The sequence below is a fragment of the Pectinophora gossypiella genome, chromosome 7 (assembly GCF_024362695.1).
Source record: "Pectinophora gossypiella chromosome 7, ilPecGoss1.1, whole genome shotgun sequence".
Lineage (NCBI taxonomy): Eukaryota > Metazoa > Arthropoda > Insecta > Lepidoptera > Gelechiidae > Pectinophora > Pectinophora gossypiella.
Window position 1 is genome coordinate 11,131,657 of NC_065410.1, and position 27,388 is coordinate 11,159,044.

Consider the following 27,388-nt stretch of genomic DNA (forward strand, 5'->3'; position numbering starts at 1 on the left):
CTGGTGGGGAGCGGAGAGTTGCCGTTCCACGCGTAGTATTATTCATTATTCTATGATAAAGGGAGGAATCGGTATGGTACCGAAAAGGCTTGACTCAGACCCTTCGTATAATGCTGTGCGAAAATTTAATATCCGATAACTACTTAGTAGAATATTATAAGTTACAACATTTTAAATGAAAGATTTTGATAGAAAGCTCGGGAGGTGTGGGTACTTAGTTCATCTTGCGATGGATGGACTACCCCAATTGCGATATAGTCGCGAGCTGAAGTTATGTTACGACATTTGAAATAAATGCTCTGGTTATGACGCTCTATTCCCTCTAGTTCTAGAAATTACCGTAAGATCAATTTATTATTACAATACACCCATTATTATTTGCGCCTTCGTGGTCTAGTGGTTCAGGCTCACGATCTGGAGGTCCGGGTTCGATTCCCGATGGGGACATGGTCGAAATTACTTTGTGAGACTGTTCTTTGTTTGGTAAGGACTTTTCAGGCTTGAATCACCTGATTGTCTGAAAAAGTAAGATGATTCCGTGCTTCGGAGGGCACGTTAAGCTGTTGGTCCGGCAATTAGCCATAAAAACACCTTCACCAACCCGCAGTGGAGCAGCGTGGTGGAGTATGCTCCATATCCCATCCGGTTTATTGAGGGGAGGCCTGTGCCCAGCAGAGGGACGTATATAGGCTGTTTATGTATGTAATGTAGGTAGCAACACAATTCCAAATTGATCCAAATATCAAGTAATAATTATTTATATCTGCCGTTGTATTGTATCCGAGCTGAGACAATAATTACCTTATTTATATCACGTTAAGCATATACAGCGACATCTATAATATATGTTTTTTACGGGAACGTGGCCTGGAAAGTCTAGCTTGGAAAGTCTGGCTTGGAAAGTCTAGCTTGGAAAGTCTGGCTTGGAAAGTCTAGCTTGGAAAGTCTAGCTTGGAAAGTCTGGCCAACTAGGGTAAGAGCGAGCCATCCCCAACTCAAGCATTAACCTTGCTTCCTGGGGTTGCCTCATAACTTTATGTTGCTTAAAAACAAGAAATAAACACTTTTTTTTTATTTTTTATTTATTTATTTTAAAGTACCCCAATGACTAGTCAACGTTAATTTAACTTTGAATTAGTCATGCATACTGCAATTTATATACTTAGTAAGTAAATATACACAATTTATTATGCATTCGATAATATTGTATCATTTATCACAATTATGACTCTAGTTATTGCACTATGACTTTACTTATAATAAAATTAGTTACAAGTAAATGTCATAGTAGATACAGTTAGCAAACAAATTACCGTTCAGAAGATAAAGTCTGTTAACAAAGGGAAAGATCGAAAAATCTATAGGGATTCGATACTGCAAGGCTTGTCAAGCTTCTTAGTGTTTAGTTAACACGCTAGACCCGGCTAGAGAAATGCAGTGATTTAGAATTTTTCGATTCTTTGACAATTTTTCCTAAGCGTCGGTATACGAGTAAATACCTGTCCGTTTTACGGGTCCTTTCGGCAAGATATATATAATAAAAAACAGGTAAACTTACTAAAGTCTGAAACAATACACATTTCCGCGCAGGCATTCAGCTAACCGCTGATTTCTCGATATTTCTACGATTTATTGACAATTTTTATCTGTTACAATCGACGGAAACATTATATAAAAAAGAAATTAATTATTTTTTTAAATTAAAGTTTATAATAGTAAACTTTTTTGTTGATAGTACTCATGTACTCAATATATATTGCATTCATTTTTGCGAATTATTAGTCCTATTTATATTTCTGTGAAATTTTATTGTTTATACAAGTGTGTCGAAAACGTATATTATAAATAGGACTGAAAATATTTCTCATGTCACTCACACAAAGAAGTTGAAGACAAGATGTGGAAATTGCAGCTTTCCATCTTTGCAATTTGTTTTGCAGGTAGGTTTATTTTATCTGTCTTGTAAACCTTCCTTTACAAAATTTACGTTCTGGCTGACTACCATACGAAGTTAATTTTTTTTACAAAACATTAAAATATAATAATATATCTTGCTTCCCTCATTGTCATTCCGCCCTATATACATCATTACCTACTTTTCCACCGTTTTACTATTGCATTAAACATCAAATCATATAAAACTCAATTAAAAAATAATCCTATATTTCCTTAATTTAATCACCTTCAAGTGCAGTCAAGCAGAATGAGCAAACTATTAATGGGCACGCCTAATCTTCATCTCTTCATCCTTCAAGTTCTTCAACGAACTGACACCAATCTAAATAGTGTATATGTCGTGGCCAGATCGTAGAATTGACCATTTCATGATGTCTTCGACCATTTCATGAAATGGTCATATTTCATGAAATAGCCAATTTAAGTTGACCATATCGTTGAAACGTCAACGTTCAATAATATTTCAATCAACGTGTCCATGCTATGTGGTGTAATAAAAATACGAATAGTCGATTCATTTCTTAGGTTCAAAATGATAACCTATTCGATATGGAAAATTGTACAATTACATTGATTCATCGATTATAATATCAATCCAGTTTTAAATATAATCGACACCAGCGCCACTACCGGTAGATAATGTTACTAATTTTACGATACGTATGATTACCAACGTTAAGCCATATCATGAAGTAATCATGCATTTAGTTGCTCATATCGTTAAACGTTTCGTGTTGATTGATCTTGCCAAATTACATCATGATGTGGCCAACGAATAATATTCTATTTCATGAAATATGACCATTTCATGAAAAGATCGATCACATCATGAAAATTAAATGATCAATTCTAAGATCTGGCCACGACATATACGTCATTTCCTCGACATTGTTCCTACGGGCAGGCTAGTATTCAGCGGTCCACCGCTGACCGCTTGAAAATAATAGCTTGATCATAAAAATAATACCTTTGTATACCTTTGTATTATTTTTATAGCTCTTACCAGCAATTTCCTCCGTCATTTATATACTCCTGAAATTGTGTAGATATTAACATTTCATAAAACATACCTCTTATTTTTAGGATCCCTTCAACAAGATACAACAACGGATGTAACCGAAACTAATGATGGTAAGTAATATTTTACTTTACTTCAAATACATGGTCATGATTCGCTTATGTCTATGCCATTCCATACATTATTTTCAGTTTTGTTTTTGTTCGGATAAACGTCGCGTTAATGGAAGCGAATGCATCTTGCCCAGACACTCAGTACAGATGGAAAATTCATCTCATAGCACACACAAAACTAGGCAAGCAAAAGGACGGGTTAAAATGTTGAAAAGAGAGAAAAAATATCTGGGTCCATTCAGGAAAGAGAATATTCATTAAAACTGAATAGCTTTTGTTCTAGACTTTTTTGAGAATACTTTTATACCAGTGGGCCGGGGTGATTTACGACTAACGAAAATTAATTTTGTGTATTCCCAAAATTCTGGAACTTTTATTTTTTGCCGGTTATTGTATCGGAAAGTAAATAATGAATATTTACATGACGTAAAGAGCTAACCTTGCTTTATTACTTTTATTATAATTTATTTCGGACCTTTCACAAATCCATTATAAATCAAAATACATGTTATAATTACAACATTCAACTACCTCCGTGGTCGTGGAGCGTTAGGCTCACGATTCGTTCGATCCCCCGTGGGGACATATCACAAAACATACTTTGTGGTCCCTATATTGGTTAGGACATTACAGGCTGATCACCTGATTGTCCAAAAGTAAGATGATCTGTGCTTCAGAAGGCAAGTTAAGCCGTTGGTCCCGGTTACTACTTATTGATGTGTGTAAGTAGTCGTTACATATGGCTCATGTCAGTCAGGGGATTTTGGCGGCTCAATAATAAAACCCTGACACCAGAAGAACGGCGTGGGCAGAGCCACACAGTAGGTAATCAGAAGTCAACTAAGTTGGTGATTTTGACGTATCTTACATTGTATTTCACAATCCACACGATAGAAGAAGAATTACCTACATTAAAAAAAAATTATACTAATAAATAAGTTTCCTTTTTTTTTTAAACGTGTAATTTAATGGCAAAAACATAATATAAAAATATGTAATTGTTGCTTGATATTTTGATAACATCATGTATCGAATTATGTTGCTACCTATATTGCTTCTCTTCATTTTGATCAGAATAATAATGAGTGGACGATGTAATTAAGCCTGGGTGTAACGAAGGGATGACACTTTGCCCAAAAATAAAGATAAAAGATGCATATGTATGTAAGTTTGTAAATGTGGCGTCCAATATGGAAATAAATATTTTCTTTCTTTCTTTCTTTCTTTCTTTCTTTCTTTCTTTCTTTCTTTCTTTCTTTCTTTCTTTCTTTCTTTCTTTCTTTCTTTCTTTCTTTCTTTCTTTCTTTCTTTCTTTCTTTCTTTCTTTCTTTCTTTCTTTCTTTCTTTCTTTCTTTCTTTCTTTCTTTCTTTCTTTCTTTCTTTCTTTCATATGTCTGTTATTCATGAAATGAGAAGATTAAACGAAGGAAAAACTTTACAGCGCCATCTATATTGTTTTTGATGAACGAAGTCGGGAAAGTCCGTCATTAAATAATTAATATTCATACTTACTATATCATATTACTTCTCAGACACCACCTAGTTCACTCGTTCGGTACTGGTTTGGAAAAAGAACACGAGTACACAACGTGTGAGTTTTATATCCGTAGCTTTTGTACCCGCTTAAACTAGTAGTATTTGTATTGTCCACTAGATGTCGCCACTTACACATTTTTTTTTATGCAAATGAACGGTTTTTGTTTTCTCAACCTGTCAATGTTATTCTTCCGATCAGTTCGACGACACTGGCAGGTAGTGGTTGTAAGATTTGGCTACCCATTGCCTTAACCTAAAAAAAACTTACAGCAATACAAGCGAATTATTATCGGTTAAATAGTTCTATATAAGTCATGATTATTTTATTTATTCAAAAAAAGGCCAAGCAATTTTTTTTAAACTTTCAATTTAATTCGGATTATAATTAGTATAAAAAATGTTTTTACACCTTAGATAAAAAATAGTCTTAACAATAAAACATAAAAATACAATAAAAAGCAGAACAAAAATAAAATTATCATTGATAATTAATATTCTGATAAAATGGTGAAATATAGATATTTACGCAAACTTCCAGGGCACAACGTGATAAGCATAGAGCAGCCCATACAACAAAATCTGATCTGACACAGTTATTTCAGTGGATTGACTCTACTCCAGTGTTCCACAATTACCGTTTTATCTCCTTTTGTTTCACAACAAAGAAAAGAATGTTACTTTTAATTGTTCAAAAAGTGAATTCACCCGTAACCGCACAATGAGTTTAGTGCAGTTTACTAATAGCATAGAGATATCATAAAACTAAAAATTGATTAGAAAATGAGGTGTAAAAAGAGCGATACTCGTCGGCATTTCAAAATAATCAATGGAAATGCGGTTATAAAAATGTAATCGAAATCAACTTTCATTCAATAATTTATTTTTTATTATTTTATTTATTTATTTATAAAAGGTACATACAACATTACAGTGTAATCCAATGCGCTGTATGACGAGAAAAAAAGACAATATAAAAACTAATATAACACAAAAAATAAACAATGAATGAAAAAAGAAACAAAAAGAAAAATAAGACTATGAACATGAAAAACAATAAAAAATAAAAAATTACAATAAAAAATAATAAGTAACGTTAATTAAGTTAAATAAAAAATAAAGTTTAAAAACGCGATAACCGTATTTTTACGTAGACAATACGGAACAACGCAAGTGAAACGATAGATTAGATAAAAAATAACCCATTGTTTGCCCACACATAACACAAAGGCTGCCAGGCCTGTTTTCTATATTATATCTATGTTTATCTATGCACAGTTGACCTGAATTTCAGTAGAACTGAACGCCCATCCTGCTGTCAGATTTCCATTTACTTCGGTGACAGGCTGCGATATCAAATCCGCCTCTACTCTACATTAAGAGCACTCTCGTCTCTAATTAGAGATTAATTGAATCAGGGCTCGTGAAAGAGCTCATTGTCAGTTACTACGTAAAGGTCCTTATTACGCCAGACCACAGAAGTAAGTACGGCCTTGCAGTAGTGCCTATGTGAATATTATTCGGTGAAAAGAATTTGGAAATCGAAAACGTGAATTGTGAAGTCCCCTGACCGGAGTTTGATGAGAGATGAGTCAGTTAGCCGCCACGCGCAGTCGGCGGCGCACGTGCCGCTATGTTCCGCGCAGTCAGCGACGGCTGGAAGCGGTATTGGTGGGGAACAGGTACGGAACAACCAATCACTACTTCCTCAATAAACCACCAAATTGTCTATTCGGATGTGAGAAATTAACGCTCCAGTGATTCTGCTCCCGGTTCCCGCGTGAAACTTATTTTCTTCATTTACATAACTTTGCAAAAGTGTTTTTCTAAGATAAACTGTACCGTTAGCTGAATTATTATAAGTTAATCTTTTCCTAGTTTTATACCTTATGGTTTTGTTATGTTTTCCTGTTGTAGTGTTGTGGATTGGTTTTGAGTTATTTATGTGTTGTATATTTTTTTTTGATCGTTTTTTAAACGTTCACGATCACTGTGCGAAGTACAGTTTGCCTCAAAACTATTTACGTCGGCGTTCGTTCAACTTCGGCGCCTGATCGTGTGTTTCCGGAGCACGTGGTGAAAAGAAGCGTTTTGACAGGTGTTTGCTGTGGTAACCCCGTCTGCGGAACCGCTACCCTTTATCAATTCCGCTGTCACTTCTATTCCGGCCTCGGGATTGCCCGGAACTTGTGACGATGGTCTACTCTATACAACTTTTTTTTTCATCATCAAGTTTTTGCGGTGTCACGTCGATCAAATGTAGGTACGTTTGTTTCCGTCACGTTATTTGACAACATAGATAAGATACCAGCAAAATACATGTAATCGATAATAAATTTGGCTATAGTGTTATCTTTCAAGAATATATCAAAATGTGGGCAAAATATTGTTATCGGCAATATGACATTGCATTTATGCATTAATCACATCTAATCTAATCAGTCTAAAATCAGTTTTTATTGCCAAGCATTAATGAATCAAAGATAATGCAATAAATCAGTTCAGATTTGTTTTTAACAATGCAAAAACAATGCAATTGTGCATTGTTTTTAAACAAACTAGATACCTACCTATATTTATCTACTATTAATTAAAAAAAATAACATCCCGGATCAAAGTACACCAATAAGCACTAATTAATTAAAGAGTCAATAATTCCATCCGTGATATAAAGTCGAACTAAGAAGAATATGTTTCTTTTCCAAAGTGTAAATATATTTTATCAAGAAAAGAGTTCGTGAATAAGTTAACATCTACTGATAAGGACCCGCATAAAACTCGTTTCTATATTTTCATTTCAATAAAACGTGGTAGGTTAGTACGAATACCTAACGTGTTTTCACAAGACACACTTTGTAAGTACCTACTTTTTTACCATGAGTATATTAATGAAATGCACTTTCAATATCAATGAAGGACTTTACAGTGTCTAGTGTTAAAATAATTTTGCCGTACAGAGTTTCCTTCGTTTAACCTTCTAATTTCATGGATAAAAAACATATTTATCTTTTATCTTTGTTTTTGGATATAAATTATGACCCTTGTTATTATGCTCAGACACAACACATTTTCCACCCATTATTATTCTGATCAAAATAAAGAGAAGCAATATAGGTAGCAACATAATTCTGTACTATATCTGATCCAAATATCAAGCAACAATTATTTTATAGGTATATGCCTCTGCAATTCAGTCATTCATGCATTCATTTTTTTGCATTATGCCCCTCCGGTTGATTGAGACGAGGCCTGTGCCGAGCAGTGGGACGTATATAGGCTGTTTATATAAATTATATATGCCTCTGCAATTACATTATATTTTTGAATAAATTATGTACCCGAGCTATAACAAAATCGGTAATTATCACGTTAATCTCGACAGCGCCATCTGTATTTTTTTAGGGAATGTAGTCTGGAAAGTTACTCATTAACTGTATATGTTTTAATCTACCTGTAATTCCAAAAAAAATCAAATAACTTAAAACAGAGTTTCAAATAAGTACAATTAACTACCTATGACGATTGAATTATATCCCCGAAGTGGGCTAGCCTATAGCCATAAACAGCGAGAACAAAACCTGGAAACCACGTAATATCTGATCTATGCTCTATTATATTTTTCTATTACCCTAAAAAATAAAAAAAAATCAAAAATTAACAAAAAAAAACAAATTCAAAATTAAATCAAATTTATCTTACCTACCTCTACCCCCAATGGCCTTTTTAACAACATTAATTTGTCCCTACTACTACTTACTACTAATATTACACTACTACTACCACTTACTGATGTAAGTATGTAGTCGTTATATGAGTCATGTCAGGGACCTTTGGCGGCTCAATAATAACCCTGACACCTGTGTTGATGAGGTTGGTAATCCACCTCACAACCCACACGATAAGAATAAGAATTTGTCCCTCTACATGGCACACGCCACATTGAAACTTTAGAGCACTTTCTGATCACTGTACAAAATTGCTCTACTTCGGATTTAATCGAATAGCGAACCTTCAGATGTCTGCCAAAAATCCTTAAAATATTCGTATAAAACAACATCTTATTTCCTTTTCAAACAAAAATGAATGCTTGTTAAACGAGTTAATAGTCAGTTCGCTTCGGCATCCGATCATAGCCTCGGGTATCGCTATTGTGCACCAATAATTAGATACTTAACTGGCGAACCGACGTGAACACATACCGACGATATGTGGTCGTGTCGATTAAATTACCTTTTCGACCACATATCCCCGTGTGACGTAACATTGCGTCAGAAATAGTCGGAATTTAGTTAAGACGATCACATACGATTTAGTTACTACAACATCTTTAACAAAAAGGACGCACGCTCTCTATTTTTATCTCGTATCTTTATCTTATTATGATAAATTGTATCTTTCTTTTACCATTTCTAGCGGGTATTACAGTTCAACTCCCGACACTGCTGCTACTAGACTAGATAACAAAAAATAAGTGAATAAATAATTCATTATGATGTCTATTTTATGTAAATGTAATTTTGGTAAGGTTTTTTTTTATGTCATCATGGGTATTTGTTACCTACTGTTATTGTTATCTACTGTGTGTCGCGTACTTTAATTAAAAAAAAGTAATATTTCTTTAATAGATGTTGTAAACGTTCTTCAATTTATTGAAGAATAATAGAATAATAATAAATATTTCGTCGATAATATAAAAATAAAAATACAAAAGGACTAGGCATCTCCCACAGGTTTCATAAAAAATATAATTATAAACAGTCAATAAAATCCACCCAAGCTTCGTCAAAAATGAAATGATGACAATAAATGGTGAATGATGAGATAAAATAATACAGTTCCAACAAATCCTTTTTTTTTTTTCAAAAAAAAAATTTTTTTTTGAAGTGACTTATTGTAGATTTGCCGGAAATGGCATTCAATACTTGGTCGGACAAATGGGGAGCGCAGAGGGCTCTCACCCGGACGCACGCCCAGTAAATTGATAAGTAGGTATATAAGTAAGGAATATTGTTGAAATGATTGGAGTTTTCAGAGTACCTACTATGACTTCTACACCTACTGCTATACTATGAGTATTAACAAATGGAAATTAGCCTAGAAACGCACAAATTTCGTAAGTGATACCTTTCTAATTGCTTTGGCACCTTAGTAAATTACCTAGAAGGCAAATTAATAGAGGACAGGCCCCTTGATTTATTAATGCTATCAATTAGAGAATTGTAGCAAATGTTGGCACATTAATAGGATTATTAATTTATATTCCCATGGTATATTTGACCTAATTCCATCGCTATGAAGAGACAGAAATTGGGAGATCACCATTAACAAATCAAACAGAATAACTAAGTCACAACTTAGTTATTCTGTTTGATTTGTTAATGGTGTTTACGTTATTATAGAGGAACAGTACCGACCCCGCCGGCGTGGTCGACGATTTCCCTCAATCATCGCTTATCGCTATAGATCCACTAGCGTCGATTAATTCTTTCAAATATTTTTCTCTCAGACGACGCTCTGAACCGAGGTTCGCGCCCAACTGGGCATCCTCAAGCCTGTTGTCTTAAACGTTGTACCGGGTGACAGCCCTCAGCACTCCCCATTTGTCCGGCCAAGTAGATAATTCCATCTGCGGCAAATCTACAATAAGCCAGGTAAAAAAAAACGTTATTATAGTGGGAAACTTTCAAAAAAACTACAATTTCCAATTACCACAAAGCAGGCTCCATGCTAGACTCGGAGTACTTAAAAATAAAAAAAAGTAATGTCCTTTTTACGATGTAGCCTTTTTAAATAATTCATTATTTTTGATATTTTTATAATTCTGAAATAAACTGTTCTTGGCCCCAATTCCTGCAGATACCTCCTAATTTTATTTTAAGTTATACCCGTCTTTTTCTTATCTGCCGATAGGGAAAGGGACGGGTGATTGACAAATGTTAATTTTAAAATAAATGAATGAAGATCCAGGGCGAATAAAATAGGCATCTCGCTGATATGCAACCCGTTTGACGTGTGCTGTCAAGTTCATTCTGTCGGGTTATTAGCCAATATAAAATTTTGTGAGGGATTTATAATTTTTGCTTAATATTGCCGTGTGTTCCATACATTTTTTGCTTGTCGATTACCCGTCCTTTTCCTTTTCGGCGGATAAGAAAATGACAGGTATAATTTAAAATAAAGTTAGATAGTATGTACTGGAATCAGCACCATTATTATTGTTTGGATGATGGGTTGGTAATCTGTCTCAACATACCTATCCATCTTATGACTTTGCATCAAGAGTGGCTGCATTAACGGAAGGCGATTGGGGCAACCACAGTTCTACACGCCCTATCTATGGAGTAATGGCGATTACTCCACAGACAAGAGCGCAGCTCTTAAATAAAGAGAGAGAGAGAGAGAACCTTTGCAAGTAAACTATCCTTTCAGCTCTGCTCGCATCATTAGGGATTAGAAAATTAAATACGCTTTCTTTTTTTAAATAAAAGACTAACTAACAAGCTGTCTTTTAGGATATTGATCAATTTAAAAAAAATATATAATTGAAACGTAATCCTTTTGCTTACTTACAATATTTCCGCAACCTACCAATTAACTTAGATACCTAACCTACGTATACGCGTATCCTGTAATCACAACAGCGATTAATTATAGTTTTTTTTTAATTACCTACTTACACTTGAATACAGCTCCAATTATCAGCAGCATAGTGACATCAAAATAACCACAGATAACCTACCTACTTACAATCATTTTTTAAACCAATTACGATCTGCATTTGAATTGGGTCGTGTTCTAGGTTCAAGATAAATTGTGAAATTCTGATTACTAAATAAAAACAAAACTAAAACTAACGAAAAACATTTTCTTTTTTCTATTTAACTAATTTATGAATTTTAATCAAGAAAAACGTAATAATAAATCCGACATTTTATCATCTTTTTCAATGACGTCATAGTGTGCATTTTTATCGTCATCATCATCAATTTAAGATCCACGCTCTTGTCGGTGCAGCATTTCCGTGCTACTTTTTTAGGGAAAAATAGGGCAGTGCAGTGTAGGGTAAATTCTAATTTCGTGTTTTGACGTTTAGGGAAAAGTAACTGATTTGACTAGTTGGAAACTAGCCTTTAGAAACGCTTTCTATTGCAGTTAGATTGCAGTCGTTCTATAATGTCGAAATAGGGTTGTCGACCGCACAAAGACTGAAGTCTTTAATATATTTCAATAACAAGTTTCTTTAAATCGATCATTATGAATTATCTCACGTTACTGTACGTGATGAATTGATGATGATAATGCAATGACAGAAACATCGTAATTGCACGTTTGGTATAGCACAAAATGAGTAGCAGGTAATAACAGATACGGTATTATATGCGGCCGTTACCGCAAGGTCACAGTTATAATTTTTTTAAATGACTTGAGAAAAAACTTGTTTATAAAAAATATATTTTGTATTTTTCCATCAAATTCGAACCTTGACTGTAATGTTGTAACGTTGTTTTTCTGTAACGTATAATAATAAAAATAAGCATGGGTAGTTTAAGAAATATTTTTAAATATATTATTACTTGCTGTTTTCGGCCATTTTGTCAGCTTAGACTATGGTTATTGTGGTAAGTCCTTGTCCCTATTTTTAAGCCCATCCTTTTGGATCTATCTTTCTATCTAATTTCATCCAAATAAGTCCAGCGGGTTTAATATGTATTATGTAGTTGCTTTAAAATTACAAAAATTATTGACAGATATCACACGTTACAATAACAAATATTTATTTATTTATTTACTTTTCGGAAAACCAACAGCTACTTTAAACATTATAAGAAATATATAGGATACAGAAGAGCCAATTAAATAAATAATAATACACATACATACATACATAAACTCACGCCCGTAATCCCAAATGGGGTGGGCAGAGCCACAAGTAATCAAAGACAACTTGCAGCCACTGTTGATACGAAGTCCTAAGATGGGTATGATGAACCTTATGGTGATAAGGGATCAGCCTGTCGCCCATAACATTAGTCCATAAATAATAATAAATTAATAATATAGCTACTTAAGTATACTTTATACTTTTAGTTATGAATATTTTTATATGAGCAAGAGTAACGCAATGCGCGTGCACAACATGCAATAAAGTGGTCATACCCCGTTTTCCTTGTAAAGTTGTAACTATCATTAGGCTGTGACTGGTTGAAACCAGTGATATTAGCGGGAACATTTACCGGCAGTAAAAATGTAAAAAGAGCTTTATTACTTAACCTTTACGCAGATAAGACAGAGTACAAGAAAACAATTTGAAAAAAGAAAGCAGCCAGTGTCCTTACTGTTATTTGCCGGTAATAACACATTACTGGTTGAGACCAATAAAATGGTCATGCGCCACGACTTACGACCATTGTAACTGGCTATCATACTGTAATTAAAGTATTATACTTCGAGTATCCGTTACGTAGACAAGAAATAAACAGTAATCACCGTTTTCTCTCTCTGTTTTTTTAATCAAAATTTTGTTTCCAAGCAATACCGCGTTATTTTCGTGAATAATGTCCATAAGCACGTAAAAGCCGTAAAGTGATTTATCTGTGACTTTCATTTCTGTTGTAATGATTAAGTAATCGAACGATTTTAATTATTACAATAGCTGCTTATCCCTCATATCGTATACTTACTTTAGTAAGTAGGTAAGTAAGAGTTTACTTCAAAAATGGCCTCATTGTTAAGAAGAATTTTCTTCCAGGCAACCTTGAAATTTAAGCCTGAACAGTGTTTAAGTGTGGTGTAATTAATAAAAACTTAAATAATATTGGAGAAAATAAACTACCAAAGAAATCACCAAGCCTTCTCAGTTTAATTCCATACCATAATTACAAACAATAATTATTCACGAAGCGTGTCTTGCTGAGTCCAACTAACGGAATTACAGACCGTAAACTGTAACTATACTGCTTTTGTGCGTACTAGACTGTTCTTTACATTGTACTGTATTGTGGCAGCTAGAAATATACCACTATGTAAACATTTCTTAGCATGGTCTTTGTGGAACGTATTGGTTTTTGTTTCATACATAAACTAAATCAAAAGAGGGTTAGTCAACTTTGTCTTTGGTTCAGTTTCAGATGTCCCCTATAATACTGTAATGTCTACTAGACTGTACTGTTAAAACAGTGACTAACCCAATGGATATACATACGTAATACAAACAAGCAACTGACGCTAAGTAAATAACCATTATAGGGGCGGATGGGGGTGGACACAGTCATTAGTTATCAAAGACAAACGTACAGTCATAGTTTGTATATAAACGTAATTACTAACGCAATACCCTTGCAATAACGAATAGCTAAAGGTGACAAGGGTACTCTATAGATGAGCGAACCGTGCTGTGTAAAGGTTTGAGCAGCTGTTCCAAAGTGAAGTATCTACTGACCTTCGAAAGGATGCCAAGTTTTTGGGTTCCGGTTTTAGCAATCAACTCCATGTAGCGACCGTGATGGATGCGAACGGCAAAGGCCCGGAACAATCATCGTCAGGTTTTCCTGAACATCACAAGCTCGAAATTTTCAAGGCTAAAGTGAATAGACATTTTCTATATTGAGATGAGAAGGTGAGATTGTGATCAAACGTTTGATATATATGTGGAAAAACCAACGCATAATTTTTATGTTTCACGAACATTACAGAAAAATACAATCAGGTTTTATGGCAACGGTACACGGAATAATTGATAGTCGATAGTTTTTCCAAAAACATTTTTCACGTAGACTTTTCTGTATTATAATGAGCTCTCGTATCGTAACATCTCAAGCCAGTTGTGTAATGAATCTATTATAGCGCTAGTAATCAATTAATTTATACGGATTCACCCCACTCTAACCAATTGCTTATCATACGTCCTTCATGCATGATGCAACGTCCTTAGGCTCGTACATTTAGAATGATGTGTTACACTTACGCAAAAACCAGTTCTGACTTAGCTCGAGTTGACTGAAAACATTGTGCTCTAGCATGATGGTAGTATGGCTGACAGCAGGATAGAAAATCGCGGACAACCTAGTGTGAAAGAGACAAATTAAGAAAATAATTAAAGCACATAATAACGGGTTCTTACCGCGTTTAAATGGGGATATGAGACTCCCGATATTTCGACACTGTTGCAAGTGCCATGATCACGGGATGACTGATGAGATTGGAGTGGAGTAGGTAGATCCATAATTTAAGAACCCGTTATTATGTGCTTTAATTGTGATAATAACCGCGTAAACTTAAAACAATGTATAAATTAAGAAAATAGTTTATACAAACGTGATGACCTAATTGTAATAATAATATCTAGCGATCTAAAGGTCTTGAAGTTTACGATTTCGCGTTATCCTGTTTTCACAAGGTTTACCTAATCTGAAGATTACAGGTCCGAATTTTTACAGATATTGCAATTGGAAGGCATGTTGTAAGGAGTAGGTATAACTTTGAATTTATTTCGGAAATCGAGCTCGACACCACTGTATTCAACTTTATTTTTATTAGTTTTAATTCATGCTTGGATCATAGTGGTTAATGGCAATAGCCCCTATTACATGGGTAGTGAATTTCTCCCGGAATTCGAACATGAGACCATCAGATTGCAAGATATTGCTGTAACAATAAGGTCATCACGGCTCATTTGTGAAAGATAGCAACAATCTATTACGCGTCCTTAGAGACCAATGGATGCAATTAATTAACGTTGATCGATACCTACCTAATAGAATTGTTGTTGTATGGCATCTTAACATGCAACTATACCTAGGTCAATGTATATAACATTAAAATGGTTCCTTTAGGAATGAATGAATGATACAATACAAATACACTTTATTGCACCAAAATAAAAAGAAATAATTACAAAAAGTCTCTTGAGTCTAGAATGATATAAGTAATAGTATAAATAAAAACTTGATATTGCTCAATATCTTACGCGATAATGTTCACATGACGCAGATTTTGTAGCGGTGCGCACATCGAGGTGATCCCATTTGTCTGGCCAAGTAGTTAATGCCATTTGTGGAAAATCTACAACAAGTAAGTTTGGTAATTAAAAGTGTTTCACTATATTTTTAATCATCTTTGACATTCGTAACAGAAACATCTCTCTTTATGAAATGGGTTTGTCTCCATCTGTTGAAAGGGATTGCGCGTGCGTGGATTCATCCGCACTGTTTGTTCAAAATGTTTTCAATCAATCAAATTCTTTATTCAGGCAACTAGGCCCACACATTGCATAACATTACATTAAATAAAATAAAATAAATTAACATAAAATGGTTAGTAACTAAATAATCTGATCTGGGTGATCTTCCGCTATCCTTAAAGCGCAAACTCATGGACATGTGCATTCTTCCCATTCTCACCTACAGCGCTCAGACTTGGTCTTTGACTGAGATCCAAAATTCCAAACTCAAGGTTTGCCAGAGAGGTATGGAACGCAGCATCCTTGGTGTTAAATTGATCGATCGGATCCGAAACACCACGCTGCGTTCCAAAACAAAAATAGCAGACGTAGCGAGAAAGGCTGCCTGCTTGAAATGGGACTGGGCTGGACATGTTGCCCGAATGCCCGATGGCCTCTGGGCCAACAAAAGCTACAGAGTGGGTTCCTGCAAGTGCTGTCAGACGTCGGGGAAGGCCACGGTAAAGATGGCGCGACGAGTTAGACCGCTTCTCGAAACGGTGGCGCGAGCAAGCTGGGGACAGGGAGGAGTGGAAGAAGGGAAGAGAGGCCTTTGCCCTGCAGTGGGACATTGAGGGCTATTAATAATAATAATAACTAAATAAATAATAACATAACAACATAAACATAACATAAATAGCCTATATACGTCCCACTGCTGGGCACAGGCCTCCTCTCAATCAACCGGAGAGGGTATAAAGAAATAATAAAAAATAAAAATTGTTAATTTTCCAAAACAACATAACAATGGTGCTAATTCCTGTAAATACCATCTAATTTTATTTTAAGTTATATCTGTCATTTTCTCATGAACGCTCTCCAATGGTATGTTTCATTCGGTTATGAACCCTCTCCAATGGTATGTTTCATTATAATTGTTTCTATTAAAGCCATACGCAGACGTCAATCAACTCTTTCATTAGATACGCCCCTCCAATTGTCCACACTTTAGTTCAGTTCGATATCAATTCGTTTCATTTATAGATACAATCAATATTTGCCTTTAACAAAACAACTTCAAATTGTAGTTTTCGGTGGAAAGTTACAACCGTTATTTTTTTTATTGATTTATCATTTATAGTCTATAAAGGTGAACTACCCTTATAAACTAATCAAACACCGGAAATCAATATCATTACCTTAAACGCAATATAACGGCCTCCGTGGTCCAGTGGTTTGAGCGTTGGGCTCACGATCCGGAGGTCCCGGGTTCAAATCCCGGTGGGGACACATCATTAAAATCACTTTGTGATAGTTTGGTTATAGGACATTACAGGCTGGTCACCTGATTGTCCGAAAGAAGGATGATCCGTGTTTCGGAAAGCACGTTACCTAAGCAACGGCTTAGTACTGATCTTACTGATGTAAGTTAGTAGTCGTTACATGATCCATGTCAGGGGCCTTTGGCGGCTCAATAGTAACCCTGACACCAGGGTTGATGGAGTTGGTAATCCACCTCACAACCCACACGATAGAAGAAGATCTTAAACGCAAAAATATCGTAGACTTTTTTGTCTTTTTGCAAATATCCAATTAGAACTTATGTATGTTGCTAAAATATCACATATTTTGGCTTAAGCTTTGCTTTCTCTATTTTTAATATTGAAGTGATATTTTTATTATACCTTTGTTTAGCACTTATTACTGATTCAAAAAAGAAAATCACGATTGATTCATAACTAAACTTATGATATGGGTTCAGGGCAAAGACCACGCAGAGACCGAGTAGATAAATATCCACTTTTTACCGTTTTAAACTCGACCTTATCTGTTCTGTGGGGATGTCAGACATTTCAGGGTTTTCATATTAAGACAATAATAATTTCATCACGTTTGATTTTACAGTCCGATACGACTTCTATGACAATCGCATACATAAACATAACATAAACAGCCTATATACGTCCCACTGCTGGGCACAGGCCTCCCCTCAATCAACAGGGTATGGAGCATACTCCACCACGCTGCTCCAATGCGGGTTGGTGGAGATGTTTTTACGGCTAATAGCCGGGACCAACGGCTTAACGTGCCCTCTGAAGCACGGAATCATCTTACTTTTTCGGACAATCAGGTAATTCAAGCCTGGAAAGTCCTTACCAAACAAAGGACAGTCTCACGAAGTGTTTTAGACAATGTCCCCATCGGGAATCGAACCCGGACCTCCAGATCGTGAGCCTAACGCTCTAACCACTAGACCGAGGAGGTTGTCGCATATAAATCTTAATAAGTTATAATAAATGAGATTTTAATAAGATATAGATTTACTTAATGCTAATTATATGAACATGTCTATTACTACCTACCTAATAATTGCCGAAAAATCATGTCAAGACGCTATTATGTAACCGTTATACTTACGTGTCTACCTACTATGTTAATTTTGAATTGTAAATTTAAACAATGTAATATGCCTAAATACCTAATTAAGTAGTCAAGGCAAATCGAATATTTGATTTTGTAACACGAACTTTCTGAATCAATAGATCAGTGTCTAGATAAATAAAGTTTCTATTTATTTATTCCACAAACTCGCAGTGGAGCAGCGTGGTGGAGTATACTACGTACACTCACTGCGTATATTGAGGGGACGCCTGTGCCCAGCAACGGGACCAGTTCCGTGTCTTTCTCGGAAACGTTTCCAAAGTCGCTAGCTGCTTTCGTTTCGTCGTATTCATCGTATTTCAAATTGTTCTTTCTTGTTATTATTGCGTATGGTAGACAAAAATAAAATATCCTGCGTGGATCATATATCCAGCTGAAGCTCCCCTAACCAAGCCTGCTCCGCCGCATCCGTCACACAATGCAGCTCGGCCATACCACCCGGGAACCGGTGCAGAGGGCACTCGTTCACTATGTGAGATATGGTTTGATCCGGATGACCACATTCACAGTATGGCGACTCCTTTAAGCCCCATTTATGTAGGTGATGGTTTGACTTTCCATGGTTGGTCCTACACCGGTTCAGTCGGGTCCAGATTTTTCGCTTGGAGTCAATGACCCGCCGCGAGGGGTCCTGAAAAAGGTCCGAATTTCTGCCGTCGAACATGTTCCACTCCAGCCTCCACATATCTTCCACACTGAATTGACTTTTTATGCGCTCGTCATTCCAGATCGGTGACCTTGATGCTACCTTGATGGAAGGCGTGTGTCTTTCTTGTACTCTGGTCTTATCTGACTCACCATCATCAGCCCATTAACGTCCCCACTGCTGGGGCACGGGCCTTCCCTATGGATGGATAGGGAGATCGGGCCTTAAACCATCACGCGGGCCCAGTGCGGATTGATGGTTATTAACGACTGCTAATGCAGCCGGGACCAACGGCTTAACGTGCCTTCCGAAGCACGGAGGAGCTCGAGATGAAAACAATTTTTTTTTGTGGTCACCCATCCTATGACCGGCCTTTGCCGAAGTTGCTTAACTTCAACAATCGCAGACCGAACGCATTAACCGCTGCGCCACCGAGCTCCTCATAACCTTATCTGACTAAGGTTAGGTAATAAAACTCTTTTTAGATTTAATAAGTTTTAAGCCTTTTTACTACCGGGAACGTTCCCAAAGTGGGAACATATTTTTTTTGTTATGTTATCTCTACAGCCTGTACATTAAATTATTCGGTATTTGTCGTATTTTAACCAATTAAGTACCAAATTACTTGATATTATGAACGCGTGTATAATCCATCGTCATACCGTCACAGCGTACAAATGTTGAACTCAAACTATTGGGTGATGGGGACAGTAAAAGCAGCCCAATGCTTAGTTATAAAATATTTAGAACTGCACTTTATTTAACGAACACTTAATTAACAGAACACTTTGTACTAGGAACTATCGATCTGAGTTGTCAATATTAATGCGGGTTACGAAACAATAAGTCTGTGGTTGTCTATGGTTACGAGAGGTACCTAAAGCTAGAAGCCGCGTAAGATGAATATTTAATAGCACGATCCAGGTCGGGTCAGCCCTTGTTTCAGCCGTCTCTGCTGTCACTGGTGAGGCGGCCGGCCATGGCCGGAGTCGAGAAGGTCGTGTTATAAGTTTTAATGACTCATACATACACCCACCTAGTTATTATAGTACTTTTGTATTTATACACGTAGTTATGAATCTAACCTGCGGAGAACACAATTTATTTTTTTCGATTTTTAAATAGTCATTACTGTGTCAGCTTTACACATACACACACACACACACTCACACACGCACGCAGGCAGTGTCAGGGTTGTAACACTTTCAAATGAGACAAACTTTTTCCACCTTCTGAGTTTGATTTTATCTAAATATATAAAAGGAGAAACTGACTGACTGACATATCAACGCACAGCCTAAACGGCTAAACGTAGGCACTTGAAATTTGGAAGGGACGTAGCTTAGGTACCGTATAGGTGCACTAAGAAAGGAATTCCCGAAATTCCCACGGGAACGGGAATTAGCGGGAAAATCCTTTTGTATGAAAAATCTAAACCGCTTAAGTTAGACGCTTGAAATTTGGCGTGCAGGTACCTTAGTAAACTTAAAGCTTAGTTGCAACAGGATATTGCAAAATTCTCACGGGAACGGGAGTTAGCGGGAAAAAACATTTGTATGAAAAATTGTAAACCGCGTGATAAGATACACTTCACGCGGACAAAGTCGCGGGCAAAAGCTAGTGATACATAATATACATATGTATAACAATAATTCTGCCATGCTGAGTTGCATTTACAGTGGCTCACGTGAACACAGACAGATGCGACTAAATAGATGTCTATTTAAATAGCATGCATATAATAATACCCATATTATTAGAAACGATACAACCTAAAGTCGACTTACATAAAGGTACTTAATTTGTATTATGTAGTCATTAACCCAGAAGTATCCTAACTAATATTCCTCTAGTTATTACATCTTGTAATGTATACTTACACTGATATCAAAGACGTGTTTCTTGTCATTTCTTCTCCTCACCATGCGAAATGACGTAGATTAACAAAACGTTAAATTGACCTTCAACAAATCAAAAAAACACCAATCAAATCAAATTCTTTGATCTATGATCATTACGTTGAATAAATGATTCTGATTCTACATAATTTATCTTTTATAATCTATATTTACAACAGGTATCTATGAGTTGGTGGGAGGCTCTTAAAAGCTATTAATGTTTATTAATACAACTGGCTGTGGTATAGGTAATGTATGTATCTACGTTTTATATTGTTATCTACGTTCTATATTGTTATGCTACGTTTAAAAATAACACATGTTTTGTATCTTATATAGTTTTTGTGCTACTTTTGGTCATTACCACAATAATAACACGCATTGTAGAAGTTTTACTTTTAAGTAGTAAGTAAGTTATTTTATTCTTCTTCTTCTATCGTGTGGGTTGTGAGGTGAATTACCAACCTCATCAACCCTGGTGTCAGGATTACTATTGAGTCGCCAAAGGCCCCTGACATGACTCATATAACGACTACGTACTTACATCAGTAAGCAGTAACCGGGACCAACGGCTTAACGTGCCTTCCGAAGAACGGATCGTCTTACTTTCGGACAATCAGGTGATCAGCCTGTAATGTCCTAACCAAACTAGGGACCACAGAGTATTTTTTGTGATATGTCCCCACCGGGATTCGAACCCAGGTCCTCCGGATCGTGAGCCCAACGCTCAACATTTTATTACCTTTTCGATTTATAAAGTAGGCTAGGAGGAAGTTGCGAGTCATTCCCAACACTAGTAAATTATTTTACTTACTGGGAAGGCTTATTTTATGTACTTATTACAATGTAATTAAGCAAATGGGTGCCTTTTTCATTTTTTTTTTTTCAATAAGCTAAATAAACAGACTATTTATATGAGGCGTGTAAAGCAACGGTATTTTTTTTTATTCTCAATGTTTCTATTATGGATCTTACCTGATGACGCAAGCGATGCTACTTTATTCTGTGGTTAATTAACTTATTTAACTTTTTTTTTATTAAAACTTATAAATACGTTTTTCCATATTATACAAGCGAAGACATAGGATAAAAGTAGTGATGTATGCATGACCAAGTCATTAAGATATTAAAGTAATATCACTTTAAATTGTTCCATTATAATGGTAAATCTGTTACAATAATGGCAAATCGTGTACTTAATGGCAAAATGTATTTCCGTGATTTCGACGTAATATACTCCAAGAAACATGTTCTGTTTGATTTTCATACTTATTCTATTTCATATTTCTGTTGTACAAAGCAAACATGAAAGTCATGTTCCTAAAGGTGCATATCGGGGAACTTACAGTACGTTATGTTTCACACTATTCTAAAACTCAGTGCATATAGATATGGTACCGGTAGCGACCCAATGGTCTTAGCCAAGTTGCAAACAACTAACCCCCTCGTCGTCGTTTGCAACTTAGCTATCCCTGGACAAGAAATGGGAGTCTAAATCGCGCCGCGCTGCGCCGATCTTTCGTGTAAAGTCGTTCTTACAAATCTAACATCATTAAAACACTTAATAGCTCAAAATTTTTATGTGAACTTAAATTCCGGCCAAGTAGTTAATGTCATATGCGAAAAATCTACAATTTTAAGTCAAGACAATTTTATTTTTTTGAAAAGATGAACGTAAAAGCTACAGGATTCGTTAGCTAATGTGTACTTTTTGTTGATATTTGAATAATTTTATTTTTTTTTTCTTTCCAGGAATTTTACCTGATAGGGCAAACAGGGTAGAAGACATATATCTACGTTTTTATAATGGGTAAGTAAATTTAATACTTTCTTGCTTTTGGCTTTCTTATCTTGTCCTATTTTACCTTTATTCCCATTTATTTTTGTACGACCAAAGAAGGAAAAGACGTAAAAAAAGATAAGTATTCTTTTCTTTTCAAGTAATAAATTAAAACCAATTACTCATAAAATAGGTATGCACTAACGTAATGTACGCAGTTTTACACTTTTCTTAAAAGAAATACACATAGTAACAATAAATATCGAAGTATATAAGCAAATATTCCTTTTGACTTTCCTTTATCTGAAAATAGTCTCACTAAACGTACTAAAGTAATACATTATACTCGTAACAAGTTCGTACTTATTGCACATACATACATACACACATAAACTAACGCCTATTTCCCGGGATAAGCAGAGACTATTGAATTACATTTGCTTCGATCCTGACATACTTCTCCCTTCTTTTCTTTTTTCTTCTTTGCTTTTTCTTTCCTTCGCTTTTTACGTACTTATAGATAAGTAATTTGTGTATCCTTTTATGTACCTAGTTAATTATTTTTCTTCTCTTACCAGAAGCACGGTGGAAGATTACGTGGACTTCCCTCTCAGTCAGGCCAGCCGTCTGTTCGACATCAAGGGCTTCGACAAGAGCAATCCGACGGTACTCTACATACATGGATTCATTGAGACGCCCCAGAAGGAGAGTGTCCAGGTAATTATTGTACTCCTCTTCATCGTCCATCATTCTCCTGTCCTCATCCTACTCTATGAGATTCCCATTGACATTCAGAATTTGCCTTTCAACTGTTTTAAGACAGTAGTTAAACAAAAACTTTACACAAAAGGTTATTATAAAGTTAGTTATTATTTAGAAGATATGAATACATGGGATTAACTGTCTAAGAACTGATATTAGGCAGCTAAATTACTCAATTGTATAAGAATATTTTTTTTTTAAAGGAATGTCTAGGGCCCTGTGCCGAGGTTTTTCTTGCAGCTTCTTTTCCCCGGCTATACAGGTTGTGAGAAGCTTTAGGCGGATGAGACGTTCGTTATATAAAATTGACGATTCAAAGTGTAACTATGTTACCTACTTAATAAAGATATTTTTGAATTTGCGGACAATCAGGTGATTCAAGCCTGTAAAGTCCAACAAAACCAAAAATAGACCCCAAAGTGAAAACCATAATTATGTTTTATTTTAATACAGACCGACACTAACTACAACAGATTTTGACCAACTGGAACTGGATTAAATTTTGTGCCGGGTGAGAGCCCTCAGCGCTCCCCATTTGTCCGGTCAAGTAGTTAATGCCATTTGTGGCAAGTCTACAATAAGCCAAATCAAAAAAGACTGATTTTGAACAAATATGCTTATAAACTATTTGCATTCAGTGTGGCTACCTAACCAACCTGAGATGTCCGACATTCGTTCCAGGTCATGGTGAGCTCGTACCTGGAATCCAGGCCGGGCACTAATGTCGTGCTGTTGGACTGGTCGAACATGTCCCACGGCTCATACCTAGTCAACGCTGCGAGGAATACTAAAAAGGTAAGAACGTTTTACTGCACGCACTGCTAACACAGTATAGAAGTATAGACTATACGTAAAATACGTCAAAATCACCAACTTAGTTGACTTCTGGTTACCCACTGTGGCTCTGCCCACGCCGTTCTTCTGGTGTCAGGGCTTTATTATTGCCCTGACATGGCTCATGTAACGACTACATTCTTACCACCAACCACCAACGGATCAACAGCTTAACGTACCTTCCGAAATTTTACTTTTGGGCAATCAGGTGGTCAGCCTGTAATGTCCTAACCAAACTAGGAATCACAAAGTAATTTTTGTGATATGTCCCCACCGGGATTTGAACCCAGGGCCTCTGGGTATGAGAGGCTATCACTCAACCACTGGACCACGGAGGCCGTTTAGGATAACACATACATACATAAGTACATAAACTCAAGCATATTTCCCACCAAGCTCAGCAGACACTTTGGAATTCAATTTGCTTCAAGCCATCACTTCTCTTGCTTTAAGGATTACAACCGTCAATATTTTGTGTGAGTTAATCTATGTTTGATCTACTAAAAGTTCTCACATCTCATTGTTGTCCTCGTTTCTAGGTCAGTACACAAACAACGCAAATAAACGAGACACCTTGTTGCTGTGATGCAATAATGTTACAATAAAAACATGTTTAAATACAAAAACCGCCTCTGTAAGGTGCAAAACAGGTTTCTTAAGGTTTTACCTTCAGTCTTGTTCTTAATACGTTACGATGGGGAAACTGAGATGTATATTGCACAGGATTATGCAATCATTTACGTAAGAAAGGCAACTATCTTTTTTCTGTCATCATCATCACCTCCCTAGCGTTTTCCACACGGGGTCCGCTTACTTAACCTGAAGATTTGACAAGTCCGGTTTATACAAAAGCGACTGCCTGTCTGTCAACCCGCGAAGGGAAAACCACCCCAATACAGGTTAAGTCACATAACTCTGAAATACATTTCTCGAGAATGTGGAACTATCTTTTTCTGTACAGTCATGAGCAATATAATGTACCCACTTTAGGACTCTGTCGCACTAACATTTTTGACATTCAGTGAGACTTACAGTTCAATTCGTCAAAAAAGTTAATGTGACATGGTACTAAAGTGTATACATATTAATGCTCGTGACCGTACTTGGCTGAAAGTCTGACAGCGTACAAATCGTCATATCTATCTTGATTTATCAGAAGTGACTGCGGGTCGTCTTATTGATAATTTGTGTCTCTGCCCATGGTAGAAGAACACCAGGTATGCTCAATCCTATGACAAGCCGCCATTGCTAGTCCTTGATGACGTAAGTGTTACCATTAAATTGGTATCTCTACATCCAACTACGTAAATAAAATTTTGTTATTAAAAATTAAGTGAATTACTAACTGATGTATTTAATTCCTACTATTTGTCACATAATTATATAAAAATCAATAAAACTGTTCCTAACTGTTGTAATTTCCTTGCAAAGTAAATTGAAAACATTGGACATGTGTAATTTATTTTTTACGAAATGGCAACGTAGGGCAGGATGACGTCAGCTGGGCTAACCTTGAAATGCTAGCTGTCACTTTTGAGCATACCTGCCGGGTCTGCATGACAACCGCGCCGCGCGCGGCGCGAATTATATTGAGCGCTTCGACCAATAAACGATACGAATGCTATCTAAGTACATGGACGTCAAACGTCTATTGGTCGAAGGCGTCGATATAATTCGGGCCGCGTGCGGCGCGGTTACCGTGCAGAGCCTACTGGTTTTCTTATACTATGGCTCTGCCTATCCCTAATGAGACGTGCCTATATGTAAGTAAGTTTTGATGTATTATTTGTGTATTACAGGTGGGTCAAGTAACAGCGGAGCAAATAAACAAACTGATAGAAGGAGGGGTTCCTCGGGAAAAGGTGCATCTCATAGGACACTCCCTCGGCAGCCACGTCGCCGGCTATATCGCTAGAGATCTGAAGAACAAACACAATAAGACTGTCAAACGGTAAGATATCAAATACAAATATACTTTATTGCACCAAAATAAAAGAAAATAGTTACAAAAGAGACTTAACTGGGTATTTACCCAATGCCATTTGGCCAATGGCAGCCTTATCGTTTAAGGCGATTCATCTATGATTCTACAGCTATCTACTATTCAATATTTAAATTCGTTAATTAGTTAACGATTCAGTTTAACCTATTTTATATAGTTTTTTTTTCTATGCTTGTCCGAAAGTAAGAAGATCCTTGATTAGGTACGATAAGATGCAAAAGTTCAATCAGTTTCTTGCAAAGTAATAAATTAACTGGTTGCACTTAAGACCTTCTGGTTACATGTCGTTTCTGTAGTAGACCAAAAATGGATAGTTCATAATTTCACCACTGTTTCCAAATAATTCGCTGGGCTCAGTGACTACACTTTTGCTTTTTGATTGTACGTTAAGCCGTCGGTCCCAGCTACTTCTTACATACCTAGTCGTTGAATGAACCATGTCATGTGCCTTTGGCGTCTCAATAACTCTCACATCTGGGTTGATGAGGTCAATTATTGATCTCACAACCTACTTCGTATCAATAGTCGCTATAAGTCTTCTGATTCCTTTCTCTGCTCGCCCCATAATGTTTTACGGGAAAATAACGGAGGAAATTGAGTAGAAAGTAAGAGAGAATACTATGGAAGAATGATGAATGGTTGTTTATGCTATGAATTTAGGATTGTCTATTATCAGATTAGGGTCGGAATGTACGGTGCATTTGTTTATTGTAAAAAGGAGAACATAAAAGAAGGGAAGGTAATTAAATATCCCTTTTAATTCTATAGCTCACTTGAATTAATATCTGCATGGAACAACTAGGCTACTTATGTTATGAACTTAAATCATGCGCATCGAAAGAGATATTATGAACGCACATAGATGTCATACGATTTGCACACATTTTAATTTTATCCTTATCTTAACTACTGCTAGTAACTCCATTGACCTTATTTCACCATAAACCTTTAATTTATTAATACTGTACAACAAAGTATTGATTCATAATGTTTTATTTTATGAATAATTTGTTAAATTAATTTGATAAAGTTATGAACTTGTTGATTTATGAAAAATATTAGTTATCTAATCGTAATTTTAAACGTCATCAAAAAAGAGATCGATTCACTACGTAAATATGGTGAGGTGGATTAATATACTCAGTTAATATCTCAATATAACTCTGTATTATCTAAATCCAAGTGACTACTATTTCATCCAAAATTCAAAAACATACTTAATATACAAGACGAAGGTATATTTATA

General features: G+C 35.9%; 1 protein-coding gene across 6 annotated transcripts in view; it reads left to right on the top strand.

Moving 5' to 3' along the window:
* Positions 1–1,849: 1,849 nt before the first annotated feature.
* Positions 1,850–27,388, top strand: part of LOC126368459 (inactive pancreatic lipase-related protein 1) — a 30,291-nt gene continuing 4,752 nt past the window's right edge. The window contains exons 1-6 of one of the 6 annotated variants that reach the window (XM_050012467.1): positions 1,850–1,940; positions 3,040–3,087; positions 22,517–22,574; positions 23,123–23,261; positions 23,988–24,101; positions 25,940–26,091. In XM_050012467.1, the coding sequence (XP_049868424.1) occupies positions 1,898–1,940; positions 3,040–3,087; positions 22,517–22,574; positions 23,123–23,261; positions 23,988–24,101; positions 25,940–26,091 (554 nt within the window). In that variant the 5' untranslated portion in view covers positions 1,850–1,897. Of the gene's footprint in view, positions 1,941–3,039; positions 3,088–6,205; positions 6,303–21,988; positions 22,112–22,516; positions 22,575–23,122; positions 23,262–23,987; positions 24,102–25,939; positions 26,092–27,388 lie in introns of those variants that run through there. The other 5 variants (XM_050012468.1, XM_050012469.1, XM_050012471.1 and 2 more) reach the window with 5 other exon arrangements.